The sequence below is a fragment of the Xiphophorus hellerii genome, chromosome 5, assembly GCF_003331165.1.
Source record: "Xiphophorus hellerii strain 12219 chromosome 5, Xiphophorus_hellerii-4.1, whole genome shotgun sequence".
Classification (NCBI taxonomy): domain Eukaryota; kingdom Metazoa; phylum Chordata; class Actinopteri; order Cyprinodontiformes; family Poeciliidae; genus Xiphophorus; species Xiphophorus hellerii.
The window spans coordinates 27,976,063-27,990,895 of NC_045676.1; the positions used below are offsets into that span (position 1 = coordinate 27,976,063).

The 14,833-nt window shown below is 38.5% G+C and overlaps 2 protein-coding genes across 4 annotated transcripts in view; one reads left to right on the top strand and one right to left on the bottom strand.

The window, feature by feature from the left end:
* syngr1b (synaptogyrin 1b) overlaps positions 1-14,833 on the bottom strand; it is a 33,608-nt gene that overhangs the window by 17,001 nt on the left and 1,774 nt on the right. Inside the window, exon 2 of one of the 2 annotated variants that reach the window (XM_032561927.1) lies at positions 4,996-5,204. In XM_032561927.1, the coding sequence (XP_032417818.1) occupies positions 4,996-5,097 (102 nt within the window). In that variant the 5' untranslated portion in view covers positions 5,098-5,204. Of the gene's footprint in view, positions 1-4,995; positions 5,467-14,833 lie in introns of those variants that run through there. The other variant, XM_032561928.1, reaches the window with a different exon arrangement.
* Positions 6,079-13,410, top strand: ift27 (intraflagellar transport 27 homolog (Chlamydomonas)). 2 transcript variants are annotated; one of them, XM_032561931.1, is made up of 7 exons: positions 6,079-6,256; positions 7,030-7,109; positions 10,253-10,312; positions 11,543-11,602; positions 11,750-11,867; positions 12,935-13,044; positions 13,225-13,410. In XM_032561931.1, exons 1-7 carry the CDS (start codon positions 6,223-6,225, stop codon positions 13,261-13,263), a joined length of 501 nt encoding a protein of 166 aa, XP_032417822.1. In that variant the 5' UTR covers positions 6,079-6,222; the 3' UTR covers positions 13,264-13,410. The 2 variants fall into 2 exon arrangements, with proteins under 2 accessions (XP_032417822.1, XP_032417821.1); XM_032561930.1 differs by having other exon boundaries at positions 6,080-6,256; positions 13,159-13,410.

The window sequence follows — 14,833 nt, forward strand, 5'->3', positions numbered from 1 at the left end:
GGAATCTCTTTGAAATCAAGACTAGTTTTTCACACAAGCACATTGAATGCCAGTCTTTAAGTGTTGTGTTGTGTAATCTATCAATTACTTTCACTTACAACTCTTAAGTGCATTTTAACCAGTCTACATTTGATAATAAGCATCCTATTCTTTGTTGTGTTTAATCTCTACTGAGCAAATGTTACATGGTGATTACTCAAGAGAGATAACACAGTATTATCTGTGGAACAACTCCTTCTTTTTCTCCTTTTAGCTACTTGATTTAATCATTGTATGTTGCCCTTGGAGTACAAACTTCTCAAAAATCAGCCTAAACAAGCCGTTACCACTGTGATGCTAGGCAACTTAAAGACAGCACATTATAAAATTTAAATGCGCCATTTTCAGCCCTTCTTTACGAAGATGTCAAAGATCCTTTGTGATCAACGACACCAAATAAAGGGGTCATTTTTATGTAATCTAAAGGTGGAACTCAGAGAGGCAGAAAAATAAACATTGCTTATTCTGCTAATGTCTAAGAACAAAATAAGAAACGCAATTAAAATCACATGTGAATACGTTTCTTCAAATCACTATAAAAACATGCAATGCCGTAGTCCTCTGACTACTTCCTGTCATCACCCTTTTTTTGTGGTTTGCCCCAGTAGCAACATCTGCTTATTGAAAAAGTGTTTCCATTGCAGTTTTGCTAAATAAACCAACTTTTTCATGCTAGCACCAACACTTTTTTATCAAAAAACTGGAGTTTTTTTTTTCCAAAATTGCTGTGTTTCCGTTAAGTGAATCTATTCTTGAAATGTCAAATCGAGCAACTATACGATCAATGGAAACGTGGCTTCTGAGGGTTCATTTTCAGAAAATACTACACCAAGGTACACGTCAATATAAACGCCACAACGCTTGCTTGGTTCGCGCGCACTCAACGCCAGCTTTCAAAACCGTGAAAAGAATCAGCATTTCAGTTTTTGAATGTCTCTGGAATGTATGTGATCATTTCTGGTTCAATCTCTAAATACCTTAGGCTGATAAAACCTGAGTTAGAATTTTCTACATTTTCTTTTTTAAAACACAGTTTAAGACTTTCAAAACCTTTCTTCCTGTTTGTGAAAACACAAAAAGGGAGATTTAAAAGTGTGTGTGTGTTTTTTTTTTTTTTAAACGTGGGTGAGAATATTTTATGCTAATTCCATTCTTTACATTACATTTTATTTTTGTTTTTCAATCTCATGAGCTGGATGTGTCTTTACCAACTATAACTAAAACATGCTAAATGAGATTCAGATTTATTGCTTTGTTGTCAGGTGCAAACAGATCTATGTCAAGCTAAGCCTGTCCAGCGGGCAATGACAAACTGAAAACAGGAAGTGTAATTGCATATGTGTATTTTGGGTAAAGGATGCATTTAGGTTCACCACAAAAGTTGGAAGTAACTGGCTCTGATCCCTATCAATCAGAGACGTTTAGGGTGTTATTGACACCGACCCGCTAAATTCCTAAATGTTCAGTGACTCCAGATTCACACCAAACTGATTGTTGCTGTGTTATTCGTGACTAATAGCTGAAATTATGTGGATGCCTGACTAATAACAGCAGATCCAAGTGTATTCACTTGTATTCACGGTACGACCAGGCAACTGAAAGAGTGTCTGAATTCCGACTCGCGTACAAATTGACAGAGTGCGAGTGCACTCCCGGTTTAACACGCTCCCGAGAAAATGTTCCATACTGCCCAATTTCTGTCTGGGTCGCTACAAATAACAATGCCTCCTAGTATCTAAAATGCTAATCCCTGCTAAAATTTAAATGTTAACTCATTTAAATCTTAGCAGGGACACAGTGCTGCCCTTTCCCCACTTGTTACTTTAAGTGAGACCTGATATCATAGTTTTAAGTTTAAAAATATACAAATATTTATTTTAAGTGATGGATTCCTTGGATAGTCAGTGAAAAAAAGCAAGTATTTAGAGTTTGAAAATTAAGAGTAGAAACTGTATAAGTGAAGTTTGAAAATCTTGGTATACCTTGCTAGTGTAAGACTCGTGGGTGTCCAGACACTGTGATTCTCCTTTGTAGAATAATCCACAGAAACAACTGAGCTCTTTCTCAATGTGGAACATTTAATTTATTTTCCGCTACTCAATCAGCTGTCACCGAATCCGGGGAGCCTTTCAAAATAAAACCCTTCCAAAACATTTTACATGTTCATAACTCCAATCTTCACTCTTACACTAGCTAAGCGATGCTCATATAACTAGATCTGGCTCTTAAAGGACCGAAAGACGTTCAAGGTCATTTATCTAAGCTTTAGATACAATAGGTAAAAGTACCAAACACCAAACTTCCTGTGTATTTGTTTTTGAAAAAGCAAAGATAAGCAGTCACGCGCTACATTTTGTGCTGCACTGAGTTAATACTAAATCTAAAAACGCTTCGAGCACAAAGCTAAACGGAACATCCCATTTACATTTATAATGATTTGCTCCGCTGGCAGAATTTCAGGAACTCTGTACAAAGCAACAAAAGAAAAAAAGATGGGGGAACATCACCAGCTACGACAGTGGAGATCTTTCAAAACGCAGATCAAAGTCAAAAATACGTTCTCTTTGATTGCTAAGTCAGGTTGACAGTGTTTGGTTTGCTCTTCATTTAAGGCTCCGATCAGACGCAGGGTACCCTCTTTTCCATCTGTCACTATGTTCCCTGCCGCTCCGCTCTGCCGTGCATCACAACATGCCTCACACACACTCATGATCAGCCCCGCAGTCAGCTCCCATGATGGCCAACAAGTGGGACATTGACAGCCCTCCACCGCCATTCATGAACTGGTCTCTGGTCGTCCCTGTTTGATGTCCTCAGTCCAGGGACATTCAAGCAACAGACAGCTTCCTCCCCCACACACTGCAGCAGACTGAGTATCAACTCAAAACACCACAACTCCGCCCGTGGCTGTTACCATGGAGACGTGTTGTTGCCCCGGTGAGACTTTGGTGGCGGTGCATTTGATGACGGACCAAAGAGACTCTGCGCACCTGTGTGTGTGTGAGCCCGATTAAAAACATTTAATGGTTTAAATGTTTTTAATGCGTTTTAACAAACAACAAAATGTCTGATCAAATGATCGGCAGTTTACATTTTGATAACTAGTCAAATACAACTTTGAGCTCTGCGGGAAATAGAGCTAGTTTTCATTAGAAAAATGTAATCATTTTTTTAAAAAACATTTTTTTGTATCAATAATGAATTAATTTAATAAAAAAACACAAATCAAATCATTAGAATATTGCACAGAAAGACTTTACAGCAACAGTGGGTCAGTTTCCAACTAACGTGCAAAACCTGCAGTCGTTTATTGCTAATATAACAATATCCATTATTGTTACTCTTTATTGTAAGTCTCCAGATTAGAACAACTTGACATGATAAATCAAAGATTTTAATAACTGATTAAAAAATTATGTTACATTCTTAATAAACCAAAGATTTATTATTGTTTAGTAGACAGTACCACTCTATCTTGAAGTTAGAAGACGTGCTAGTTGGGCTGGGCAACATAATTTAAAAATACAAAATCTGAGTATTTTTTTTAAATGCCAAATCCCATATCTGATTTGAAAGATTTTTTCCCCCCCTCACTTTTTTCCCCTTAAAAATAAATAAAAGAAATGACTGAAAAAAAATCGTTTAAAAATTTGCTTCTATATCAATCATTCTGCTTTTTTCTTGCCTTCCTGTCGTAAAGGATATGCATGCTGCATCGCTACTGCAGCAGCGGATTTTGTATTTTTTTACGGGAATCAGTTTAAAAGTGTCTAAAACCACGTGTACGCCACACTTGTAAGATTTTGACTTGCAAACATTTTGGAAGATTTTGTCTCTTTGTCGCTGACAGCGAGCGATGGAAGCCGAAGACAGGATCACGATTTGAAAGAGCAAAACGTGGAGTAGTTCAAAGGATGAGTTCCTCTCCAAGGCCCTTTAAGGAGACACAATCTCAAAACGGGACATGAAAAGCTCAAATAGCTCATAATCAGGTACAAAGTTCTGACTAAAATATGTGATATTTATACGACATGCTTATAGCTACAGCAAAAAGCGCCACCCTGTGACTGGGGGAAATCAGGTCTGATTATGATATGCTTCAGTGGGTAACCCCATGACTTAGCCTCACATGATATTCATGGGTAACAAGTTAACAGCATGAAGGCATGCAACTTTCATAAAGCTGAAAGATTTACAAAACCAAGGTCAACATGATAAGGAACTTCACCTCACATTCACATGAGATTTTACCAAAACATAAAGCAATTAGGAGAAGGACAACTTCAAAGAGTTCACACCTCCCATAGACATGACTCAGTAAAAAAATAAATATGTATATTTTTTTTACTAAGAGGATGAACTCAGTGAAACCCCTTTGTACAAAGCAAGGATTTCTTTAAATTAGCAGGGTTTATTTGCTAAACCTTTGAGCCGCACATCACGATTAAGAGAAACTTACTACGAGAAATGACTTGGATCAAATGAAAAAGGATCGCTGAGTTCAGATTCTTTTGGCTGCTGACCTAAAAAGCATCTTAAAAAGTTTCCCCAACTGTTGCCAGGCCTTTGATTAGTGCTGCTCCTCGGTGGTTTTGACAGTGCGCAGCTATTAGAAAAACAAAAACTCTGAAAACTCATTTTTAACCTTTATTCAGTTCAAATGTAACCATATAAAATATTAATACCAAACTAGAAGTCTTATACAACGGGATACTGCAGCAACAACAGCTTATGTGTACAGGAACAGATGTAAATTGTAGTCACTTGTCCTTGACACCAAAACGAATAAAAACAACGTAAAAATGGTGGCAAGGACATTATTTGCGTCTTTGATTAAAATGTTTTTTTTTTATGCTGTAGTAGAACAACTCACCAAAGAAGGCCTACACAACGTCATACATGCACAACCATAACAAATCCCACTTTTCACATCTGTCATCTCTGAGTTTTGCTTACCCAAGACACGATGCGGAGAATGGTCTGAGGCTGCTGGAGGAAGGTGACAGGGTCGAAGGCTCCCCCGGCTTTCCCGGCTCCGTATGCCTGCATCCCCTCCATTGTCCTCCACCTCCTCTCTAGACAGCCGCCTCTCAGATGATCCCCGTCTCCTTCCCCGCTGTGTGTGTGTGTGTGTGTGTTTTTTTTCAAAGGCACAAGGTAGGTGTGTGTGTTTGTGTGTGTAGAGAACCACCGGGTAGTCGACACGGAGAAATTCCCCCAGTCCTGCTCCGGACGGATGCAAAAAAAAATATTTAAAAAAAATAAAAGCTCTCGAGCGCGCAATATTCTTCTCCGTCGTTTGTCTTTACTTTGTGTTTTTGTTTATTCCGGCCAGGAGCTGAGCTGTTTGGATGGAGGTGTGTTTCAGTGTTTTGATGATGCTGTATTGCCCCGCCACGTGAACGCGCTTCGGTCGTCACGCCTTGAGCGAATCGTGTTATTTCTAAGAGAGCGCGCCCAGCTCCCCCCCTCTACCCCCTCCCCCTCCCGGCCCCCCGAGCTAGCTGAAGCAGAAATGTTTATAGGGCACGCGCCCCTGCTCACAGAATCTCAAGTAGTCACGCGCTGCTTTATGTTGCTCTAATTCAAAGCGCCCTTTCCCCGGGGATGATGTCACACCGGTTACATTTGAAACATATAGAAAACAGTTGCTTTCTTTATATCTATTTAAACCACACCACATTAAAAAGACAAAAGTAAATTTACGCATCTCAGTGTAATTGCGTGATTTATGGTGCATTTTCTGCCCTCTAGTGGTCATATCACACTTTGCTTAAATATGGACTTCTCCCTCTATTGTAATTACTGCTTTATGCATACTTTCTTTAAAGCAGCCCATATTGACAACACTTGGTTAGCATACATGGAAATGCCGGAAACTGAGCCGCACAGAAAAGCTTGATATGCTTTTCTTCTTCTCTGTTTACAAAAGCTCTGCCTTGCAAGACCTCCTCAGGGGAACTAATGCCATGTCATCACAAGTAGCCAATGAGAACATGATATAGCCACTTACGTACTGGCTGAGTGGACCAATGAGTCACCACAGGGAACGGTTGCTAGGAAACGAGCTTTGTCCATTTTGCCGAGGCGAATGGAAGATTAAAGCTGTTAGCTGGAATGCTATTTAATTTATTAACAGACACTTAAAATATTTCTCACGAGGTTTCGAATGTACGCCGAGCAATGGTGAAGTTGAGGGCAAGATGTCTGCTTCTCGGTAAGGTTTGTGGAAGTTTAACTGCGAATATACGCTGTCTTACAACCCCCCCTTACATAGGGGCTGAAACCTGATGAACAGGCAAACATCTGCTTCATCTTTATTAAATGCACCTTAAAGCTCAGCTGACATACGTGTATTTATCTACGTGTTATCATATATTAGCTACGGTTTGCTGTTCCTCCAATTTGCTGCTTAAATGCAGCTAAAAACTTCACCGGAAATGATGTTGGACTCTCAGCGAGCTAGATGTAATGTTTAGTGTCAGTATCCATCATTCCACCTTTTCAAAGCATTTTTCATACACAGTATAGCATGAAAACGGATCTGCAGGGTAGTAAAGATGACAAAAGACAGCAAAGTCAATTTGAAGACGTACAGCAACAAATGCAGAAGCAACTGTTTAGGTGATCAAATGTGTTCTTGATAGCATGTTGTAATGTGATGCAAACAGGAAAAACATAAAACAAAATTTAAGTCGACCTGAAAGATTTGTTCCCAACTTTCCAAGTTTTACTGAAAAATCATTATTTAAAAACATCTGTCTTGTCCTGATTTAGCCAAATATAAGTGATTACCATCCTTAACCTTATATCCTAACATCTGAAAAGACAATTGAAACAATCCATCTGTTATAATCGTTTAATGTATAAAACACAACTAAATCATTTAGTGAATTTTTATCTATGTTAACAAAAACATAAAAAAAAAAATCATGATTGACAATGTAGTTTAAAATAAAGTCTTTTTTTTTATTATTCCTATGTGTACAGGGGATGCTGCAGTGGGGAAAAGTTCTCTTTCTCACATCTTCTACAATGACGGATCTCTGTTCCAGAAGAACTATAGCTTGGTGAGAGCAAATTGAAAAATGTTAATCATATCATGTCATCGCCTAAACTAATCCGGAGAGCTTTCGTCACCAATAATATTGGTCTTTGTAGTACATAAAGTACATAATGTGCTTTTTGAGAGCCCACATTAATCTGTTTGGAATCACTGAAGTACAAAATAATCATAGAGGAAGAAACTAAACTATTAACCTGACTCTGTAAACTATGGCTTTCATTGCTGGAGGAATTTAAAAGCTTTGGACTAGTAAGTTGCAGTAAGTTTCTGAAGTTAATCAAATGTAATATCTCAATTTCAGCTACAACTGATCACAACAGGTTGATCCATGAGTATAGGTTATTCTTGAAATTGTTTAACTACATTGTGCTTTATTAAATTTGCTGCAAATTGTTGAATTTTACTGACAGAAGTTTACTGTCAGTAAAATTTACTCTAAATGGAAATACAGTCATGGTAATGAATTCTTGAATTTTAAGCCTTTTATTGACATTCATGTACTTTTAGGTGAACTTATTTTTACATAAACTTTTTTATTTTGTCTTCATCTTTTTGTTTCATTTAATTTTCCGTGACATTGACGAGGTTTTATGGATTGAAGATTAGATTTAGCTAACTTTGTAAGCCAGTAAAGACCAGATCAAACAGTAGGAGTGACACTTTATTTTAGTCATGCCTTCATTGCGTTATTTCGTTATATCTCGTTGGCCTCATTAATTTCTTTCAAAATAAATAAATGTTTGCTGAGTGTATCAATTAGTCTAGTGGCTCGTTGCTAAACTAAACAGAACTGGGGGGGGGGCAAGAGTTACTATGTGTGTGTGTGTTTGTGGGCGTGGGGGTGCACGTGTGTGTGTGTGTGTGTTTGTTCTGGCCTTGCTACTTCAGCACTATTGGTGTTCTGAGGTGACAAGAACATCGATAATTAATACTGCAGGATTCTGGAAAGCCACTATAGCAGGTACAGCAGCATTGTTGGGCGTTTTGATGTTATAACCACAAATTTATAATGCAACCGAATTCTGTACAATAGGTTATCACCTAAAAAAAATAAACACCAAAACAGGATATGCTTGTAAATGGAAGGTTTCAAGAAAACACAAAGATGGTATCTTGTGCTAATCATCACTGCTAGGTTAGAACGATTTAAAAACGCAGTTTAAAACGTGAACTAATAGTCTTTGTTGTAAAAGTAAAAAGTCGCTAGATTTGTCGCTTTTGGTAAAGTAGTGGCTAGAGGTGTCTATAAAGTCACTAAATATAGCAACATAAGTTGCCAAGTTGGCAAGAGTGCGTTCCTTTGTCCTGACTACAACTTGGCTTAACCCTTTCTGCTCATCACCACACATTTGGCCACGCCCCTCAGCGTCTCTTGGCTCCGCCCACTTTGGTGGAACTCTTCAAAATTTGTGGGTTGTTTGCTTTCACATAGTTACACTTTAAAGAGAAGTTTTAATTTTAATAAAAAATTTTAAAACACCTGAACAAAGTAAAGCTGAGTACTTCCTTTTCTGGAATATTCCCACAGCTACCTCTAAACATATATATGTAAAAGAAAGAGCTTCCATGAGCTAATGCTAGCCAAGAGCTAATAGTAGACTTGCTGAATCAACAATGGAGGCAGGGAGCCATTCAGAGGTTTTGCAGAAATCTGATTTATCCAGAAAATACAGTTTTAGCGAATCACATCTCTTGAGGTCATGTCAGTAATAACTTTCAACACATTTGCGTAGCTTTAACAGTAACAACCAAAATCAAGCACCACCTACATGCACTACGTTGGTTGAATTGAGAAAATAAGCACAATGCCAACGTAGTGCTTGTGTCATAAAAATAAAATTCCTGATGGAAAAAATAAAAAGCATGTTTCTTGATTTAGAAGTAACTCCACAAACAGGCTAATTCTGCAAATGATCACCCCGTAGTTCACCTAAATCATCCTTTAGATTGTGAAACTTTTGATGTTGAACGGCGGCCGATGCCGGCCTGCCATTCTGCTCACGTCCTCCTTTGAAAATGTCAGACAGCCTGGCAGCAATATTCCAAGCTTATTTGTTGCTAATAGGCCCTCATTGACATTCCAGCAAGAAGCTTCCTATGCATCACGCCAGCTCATTAGACCGGTCTCTGGTGGGACTGCAGCATGTTCTGTGTGTGTGTGTATGCGTACCAGAGGAACCTTGTTATGAACTGTGACTGTGTATAAATCAGGTAAATGTTGATCCGAAGCTGTGTGTGTGTGTTTGCATTTCGCAGAAGCATCGACTGTGAAAGGTACGCGGGGGTGTTTGCAGATTTCAGCCTCTTGCATTTGACATGCTTAGTTAACTACGAGGTGCAGAGATCAGATCAATTTAGAGTTAGATGCTGATGTGAGGAAACCTAGAAATTGACTTCTCCAAGGTCAACTCTAATTGCTAATCAACAATTTTCTCTGAAGATAAACTCCTGGAACAATTATAGCAGGGTGCCTTAGCAGTCTGGAGGAGGATGGAATTCGATTGAAGTCCGTCTTTTTAAGTCTAGTCATTGAAACTATGGCTGGGCGACGTGGCTGAAAAACGTAACACTCTATAAGAGAGAAAAATAACACCATTTGTAGTTCAAACCACACTTTATATGCACATTAGTGCAGAAAAACACCCTTAACTTATTGACTTATTTCCAATTTTTGATATGTATTCCTAGCGATATAAACGAACGAACCTTATTGATATCGCAAACCCTCACTCTTGATTTAACCAGTAAACCTTTGGATCTCTCTCTTGTCATAATGCTTACTGCGGTTTAGAGCTTGTACTCCTCTTTCCTTATGAATGTATCTTTATTGAGACATTACTGGGACTTGGATATAAAGCAAATGAGACACAGTACCTGAGGTCTGGCAAGGATCTCAGCATCAAGGTGGGCAGTGAATTTGCAGTCAAGCCAAGTCGAGCTGCACAGAGACAGTGATGTCTCTGTTGGCATGAGCCACAAACCACCATGGTCAGTTTGCTGTGATGCCGTGTGCAAAGACAACTCATTTGCCTCGGTGTTTGGCTCTCTGGTTTGTATATAAGCATAATGTAGTTGTAGACTGATCAATTCATTTGAACAAAGCCACATGCGATGTGACAAAATGTTGTTCTTTTGTGTGTTTGTCAGACGACGGGAGTGGAGCTGGTGATGAAATGTATCAACATTCCAGAGACCAACGACTCCGTGGTAAGTCAATGAAAGTTCATGATCACTCCTTAGGAATTAGTTGTATTTCTGTGTAATTGAATTCAAGATGACCTTTTTTCATAGTGAGCACAACAACATTTACTTAAGTGAATTAGCACACCGATAAGTGGCATAGTTTTAGTTTTAGCTTCACCCAGTTAAAATTCACCAAAGCACTGTTATGTTATTGCATTTAGGCTATAATATGTTTATTTTCTATTTTACTATTTGTCCATTTGCCTCTTTTAATGTATTTCTAATATTGTTTAAAAAAAAAAAAAACTTGAGAGGTTAAATAAAAAATCCGCCAAATGTGCCAATTTTTAAATCTGATTAATCATCAGAAAAATCAATAGAATAATCAGTGACTAAAGTGATCATTAGTTGTAGCCCTAGCGGTAAATGGGATTAGGACAAAATGCAGTAAATTGCAGTAACTGCATTAATATCACAGTTACTGTTGCATTCATATTTTAGAATTCATTCACATTATGCCCACAGTGAATTTTGCCAGCACTTCTTAATCAAAGCATAATATTTTTGAAATAAAAAGTGATACTAAATCGGATAAAATTGGATAGATTGGGAGATATAGAAGCAAACCATCTACATTGTATTCTTAACAAATTGTTGGACGTCGGTGAACGTATTAAATGTGTATTTATATTGAAATCCTCCACGACACAGAGCTTGAATATTAGAAAAACAATGACCTTTCAACTACAAATGCTTGAAAAGATAAGTCGCAGTTATAAAACAATGCATAGTATTTTATTCTGTTTTTTTTTAATTAGGTGATCTATCTGCTAGTTGCGGTTAGAATTCAGCAGAGGCAACTTTTGGTAATAAATATCCTGAATTGCAACAAATTTAGAGACAAATAAGCAACGCTGTAGATTAATCTGTGGTAACATTTAGGCTTATCTGCACAAAATGAATTAGCTAGCCACGCGTTGTTCTTATCTGTTTTAAAACGCTCAAAAAACATTTTTTAAACATCACAGGGGGCTAAAAACAGAGAACCAGAAACCATCACTCACAGAGAAAAAGTTTCGCCAGACATGTAACACTGTTAGGTCCTTATCAGTATTCACTAAGCAATACGGCCGAAGAGTAGGGGAAGATGGATCTCCTTGCCACGGAGAAAAGGAATGTTAAATCGTGTGATTTGACTAAATCTCTGTGGGAAACACCTGTGCCGTCCTCTTCTCCCTTTCCTTCTCTTTCCAGGAGCTCTATATCTTAGACTCGGCGGGGAAGGAGACGCTAGCGGAGGGCTGCGAGAAAATGGTCAGAAGCTGCTCTGGATTCTTCTGTTTTCATTTGCATGAAACTAATCAGGTTCTCCGTCCGGAGCTGCTTTACTGTCATTAATGTCGCAGAATTAGAACAAATGAAACGGGTGTGACCCTTCTGCAATCACCTTGCCTTCTGCAGTGGGGGGAGCCATCTTTGCTGTGTCTGGTGTTCGATTTGACCAGTGAGCAGTCTTTTGCTAACTGCACATGTTGGATGGAAAGAGTCCAAGCACACTGCAAAGGCCTCCGTGTGCCAGGTAAGAAAAGGAGGACGAAAAATGAGGTTAATTTGTGACAAACCTGGAATTCGATATAAAAACACAGGTCATCTTATAGTTTCTTAATGAAAAAGATGACAGGTGGGAACCTAGTAGCCTCTTTGAAGGTTATCTAAATGAGAAGTTTGCTAAAATCTCAGCCAATTGGACGGTAGTTCACGTCCGCTATATTCATACTTTTTCTTGTTTTAATCCTAATAGAATTTTTCAGTAACGTAGCAAGAACTTGACAATTACGCAATATTACAAATACATTAATTCATTCTAACAGCTTCAAGATGTCATTGGACAACTTTTCCTTTTTTTTCTTTTTCATCTTCGGTTAATTTAAATTAAAAAACGCCCCTGCCCCTTTCATTTAATCATGTTTAACTTTCTCTGAAAACCTAAAAGAAAAAACAAACAAAGTTATGGATGAAATTATTGAGATAATTTTGGTTTATTTGTGTACTGAAGTCATTTAGGGGCAAGAACAGGCGAGCATAAATATGCAGTCTTGGTTTCCCCCAGTATATTATAAGCCTGGCGGGCCACCAGGCTTTACTTATGCCCCCACCAGGCTTAGCACTGCTTATTTATTTAAGTTTTTTCTTTGTTTGCATTTTTAAGATTTTATAGTTGCTCTTCACGTATTAATCTTCCAAACTTCCAATAACACATAATTATCAAGCGATATTTTCACATTTCCTGCCTACTTTAAACATTTTTTAACTCAAAAAACACAACAGTATTCAACGAATTTAATGTCGAAAAGTTCATTCATTTCAGTAACAAAATTCACAAAGTGAAACACACTGATTTGGTGAATTATACACAGACTGATGTTTTCAAATGAAAACAAGACATTTAAAATTAAAAAATGACATCACACCACGCATATTCTAATGTATTGAATATGACTGCATGTATGTTTAAAAACAAGAGGTGCACCGATTGCAGTTTTCTGGCCAATCATCGATCGTTTAAAAGACTGACCTGCCGATTCCGATTTTTTTTCCTTCTGTCTAGACAGTTGCTAAGTATGTGTGTAAATGTCGACCTCCCAGGTGTTCTCGTGGGAAACAAGTCGGATCTGTCAGCTAGAAGGGAAGTACAGGCGTCCGTGGCCGAGGAGTGGGCCCAAAGCAAGGGACTGGAGTACCACGAGACATCAGCTGTGAGTTTAGCTGAAAACACTCCGCGCTGTTAATAGCCTGATAATGAATTGTTCCTCAAACACAGCAGTGACATGTCAGCAGCACCTCATTGTGATCACGCTGATGTCTTCCAGAAAGAGATGGTCAACTGTGACGCCCCCCTCCTCAGCTTAGCACAGTCCTTCTATTCTCTCTACCAGGAGCAGCGTGAGATCATGCAGGACCTCGGGCCCGGCTAGACTCCCCTTCCTTCACCACAGAGCTCACAGCCGTTTGAGACGAACCACTGCGGAGGAATTGCTTTAGGAAAATAGGATTTTCTGACAAGGATACTGAAAGGCTTTCTGATTGTTTTTGTTTTAAATAAAGGACTAAATAAGGAGCAAGCGGTGTCTTGTTTCCTCATCGGATAGCAAGGTCTGTTTTTACAGCAGTGATCGTTTTTAAAACTACAATATCACCGCAACTCATTCTACAGTAAAAGAAATAAGGCGTATAGCTGCAGTATTTAACTTTCATTAAAAAATATTTTTTTGATATTTGTTTAAACTTATACGATGTTGTGACAGTTTGTTATGAGACAGATAATCTGTGAAAAGATAATTCTCCTCCACCTCCTCCCTGAGCTACTATTGCCGTCTTAAGAAATGCACCAAAAACAACCAATCAGAGCAAGGAGGCGGGGCTTAGCGCTGTCAGCCAACTTGCTGCTAAATGCTCTAATGGTGGAGAAACAATATACTGTTACCGGAAAACGGTTTATATACAATTTGCTAACTAAGACTGAGCACTCATGACAGGCTACGCTAGCTGCAGAGCAGTAGAGAGCACGGACGGGGAGGCGGAGGGAGGATGAGCAGCGCCACATGAAGTTGTGATTGATATCGCTAAGACCCACCTCCCGGCTCTGATTGGCTGGAGAAGGCGGACGACCTCAATTTTTTCACAGATTATCTGTCTCGTGCCATACTGTAATGACACAGTGACAGTTTCAACCAATGTGCAAATAAATATTTTTTATAAAAATTCTACTGCAGCTTCACAGCACCTCCTCCTTTCTCTTCGCCTCTCTACATAGCTGTTCCCAGTTTTGGGTGACACAATTTATTTCATATCAGCATTGTGTTTTCACTTGAATTGGATTGAAAGAGAAAAAAGAATAATATTCTTGCTCTTCTTACTTTCTTTATTTGTTTTTTTCCTGCTTTCACCTTTTCCTCCTGGCCTTAAGGTTTTTTCCTCTTGCGGTTTATCTTGCTTGCTCTTTTGTTGTGCTGTTAAGCCCTCTACTCCAGGCTGTCAAACATACATGTATATTATATATTTGTATTTTTTTGCGCCCCTGTGTGGCGCTAGCAACCAGTAATCACCATCCTAATTAGCGCCCTCCCATTCAGACCAGGTCACAGCCATGTCCTTGTTGTCTCTCTGCCTTTTAGACCAGCTGCCACCTCTCAAATGAGGCCATGATCAGCTCAAGCCAGGCACATTGTTTTTAGTTGTTTTCTTAAAAATCACATTATGTTATATTACACAATTCACCATACATCTCATAATATTTATCAATTTCTTTCAAGGACTCACGATTTACTAAGCAAAACTACTAGATGAGCAGATGTTACCGCGACAACTAATTTGACCACAACTAAGGCAGAATGTGACTTAATTTATTCACTACTTTTTTTTTACAACCAAGGAATCAAACTTCTGTGCCTAATAAAGTGGCTGGCAAAGGTACAAACTTCATTCATGAATGCAATAAATTATTTTCAAACTACAAAAAAAAAACGTGTCTGACATTTGTGTGAG

Bases quoted from the DNA above. Each gene is read 5' to 3' on its own strand.
- ift27 (XM_032561930.1), top strand. From the start codon at position 6,223: ATGGTGAAGTTGAGGGCAAGATGTCTGCTTCTCG. The intron at 6,257-7,029 runs GTAAGGTTTGTG...CTATGTGTACAG, and splicing joins GGCAAGATGTCTGCTTCTCG to GGGATGCTGCAGTGGGGAAA. The intron at 11,603-11,749 runs GTCAGAAGCTGC...TGCCTTCTGCAG, and splicing joins CGGAGGGCTGCGAGAAAATG to TGGGGGGAGCCATCTTTGCT.